The 2,552-nt window shown below is 29.3% G+C and overlaps 1 protein-coding gene across 4 annotated transcripts in view; it reads left to right on the forward strand.

Annotated features, from left to right (window-relative positions):
• The window catches only part of phldb3 (pleckstrin homology-like domain, family B, member 3), a 34,112-nt gene that overhangs the window by 27,113 nt on the left and 4,447 nt on the right, over positions 1-2,552 (forward strand). For all 4 annotated transcript variants that reach the window (XM_016466895.1, XM_016466894.1, XM_016466893.1 and 1 more), the window contains one exon: positions 1,207-1,291. In XM_016466895.1, the coding sequence (XP_016322381.1) occupies positions 1,207-1,291 (85 nt within the window). The remainder of the gene's footprint in view (positions 1-1,206; positions 1,292-2,552) is intronic.

The raw sequence follows: 2,552 nt of genomic DNA on the forward strand, positions 1-2,552 counted from the left end.
GAGTGAGTGTGTGTGTGTGTGTGTGTGTGTGTGTGAGTGTGTGTGTTGATGTGGGTGTGTGAAGGCTTTTATCTGAGGCGTATGAATCTGTATGTCAACGCATTAAACTGTGTGGGTGGAATTATGTAAAATCAAAAGGAATAATTAAGAAATTATCATTCTGTCAATCATGATTTCATTCATATCTCTGTGCTGTGATATATAATCTGGAACATAATAGCAGAATTTTTAGTTATTTTAATGCAGCTCGTTTCCATACAACAACTGTTAATAATCCATAACCAGGACTGTCAAATGAAAAAAAATTCTTACAAAACACCATAACATTAGTCCTTATGACTTATGTACTGTGAACCAAGTCTTCTGTTCTGAGTCGAAGGATTTGTGTGAGAAACAGACCAAAATCAGAGTTATTATAATTAACTAAAACTACAAAAAAAAATTGTTACTTTAAATAAAATAGCCGTTAACTAAAATAAAATAAACTACAAAAAGCCTAAACTTATTTCAAGGCGTCATTTCTCATTTTCATTAACTTTTTTTGAAAAAGGTTGCCAGCCACCGCCAGCGTTTTTGCTGATTTTAACTAAAATTTCATGGCCCCCAGAATATTTCGTTGTATGAATATCTGAACATGCAATACGTCAAAATAAATAACAGACCCTCTCTACTTTCAAACAAAAAAGTCTGTTTTATTCTAGTGTGCTAAATGTTTTTGATTATTATTATATATTATCGGCCAGCGATATATTTGAAGTTGGATCTACCTGTATAAGTATTTCCAACTTTATCCGCATACATACAGTACACTCAAAGCGAAATATACTTTATTGCAAATCTCGCTGAGATTGTTTATATCATCACAGAATGTAACTATATCATTACACATCTCTGTATATATAATTACATATTTGAGTAAATCCAAATTTACCTGCATAGATACAGTATACTACTCATGTAAAGCAATACTATATTGCAAATCTCAACTGCTTGATTGTTTTTATCATTACAAAATATAAACTCTATTATCGTTCAGCTAATAGAACATTTACTAGGATTACTAAATGTTTTAAAGTATGTTTCATTGTTAGTTAAGGTTAACTAATGGACGCGTATTGTGAAGTGTTTCTTTAAGTACTGATTGTGTTGTGTTGATATGAATGAGAGCTCTGTCTCTAACTCTCATGTGATCTCTGGTCTCTGCAGCCCGCAGAGCCTCCTGGATTTAGTGGAGATCGAGAGGAAACTCCGAGAGGCTAAAGCGGAGCGGGAACGTCTGCTGAAGGAGAGAGTGAGTTACTGATCCAGCTGTCAGAACACATGAAGAACTGACCGTCGGTCATTATAATGCAAAAAAAAATAAAAAAAATTTTTTTTGATCAAAATATACAAAAAATGGCCAAAAAATATATTTGCTAAAATATTTAAATATAATTTTTATTAATATATATTGGCCATTTTTGTTAAGTTTTGAAAATATATTTATACATTTAAAATATAATTTAAAACGTATACAAAAATGGCCAAAAAATTGATTTGCTCAAATATTTTTCAAAATATACTTGTGTAAATATTAGGGCTATCAAATGATTAATCGCGATTAATCGCATCCAAAATAGAAGTTTTTGTTTGCATAATATATGTGTGTGTTCTGTGTATATTTATGTATATATAAATACAAACACATGCATGTATATATTTTTTAAATATTTACATGTGTTTACATGTCTATATTCATATAATTTATATTATAAATAAATATATTAAATATATAAACATAACCTATTTTTCTGAAATATATGCGTGTATGTGTGTGTATTTATATGTACATAATAAATATACACAGCACACACACACACACACATATTATGTAAACAAAAACTTTTATTTTGGATGCGATTAATTGCGATTAATCGTTTGAAAGCACTAGTAAATATGTTTTCTTCTAATATGATGCAAAAGCCTCTAAATTCTAAAATTAGCATTTTTATCAGGCTCCTATGTGTAGGCTCATTAATTTCACTTTAATGGCAATGAATAGGTTGTTTTCATTGCTGTTAAAGTGAAATAACAACATAAACATAGGAGCCGGAGACAATGCTAATTTTAGATGAAAATTTCAGATGGCACTTAGAGGCTTTTGCATCTGAACTATATATATATATATATATATATCTTTGTGAAGAAAAAAACTATGATCTATATATATTTTTTTCTTTGTGTGTGTGTGTATGTATATATATATATATATATATATATATATAATACCTTGCTACGTGTACTGCGTTAGGCTAACTTCTATTTTAATATCCTTTAAAATATAATTTATTTCTGTGATGCAAAGCTGAATTTCCATCAGCCGTTACTCCAGTATAAAGTGTCACATTCTAATATGCTGCTTTATTATTAGAATTATCAACAGTTGTGCTGCCAAATATTGTTTTGGAAACTGCGAGACTTTTTTCAGGATGCTTTGATGAATAAAAGTTTAAAAGAACAGCATTTATTTAAAATATAAATCTTTTCTAACAATATAAATCTTTGCTATCACT

Source organism: Sinocyclocheilus anshuiensis, unplaced genomic scaffold (genome assembly GCF_001515605.1).
Source record: "Sinocyclocheilus anshuiensis isolate Anshui unplaced genomic scaffold, SAMN03320099.WGS_v1.1 scaffold480, whole genome shotgun sequence".
Lineage (NCBI taxonomy): Eukaryota > Metazoa > Chordata > Actinopteri > Cypriniformes > Cyprinidae > Sinocyclocheilus > Sinocyclocheilus anshuiensis.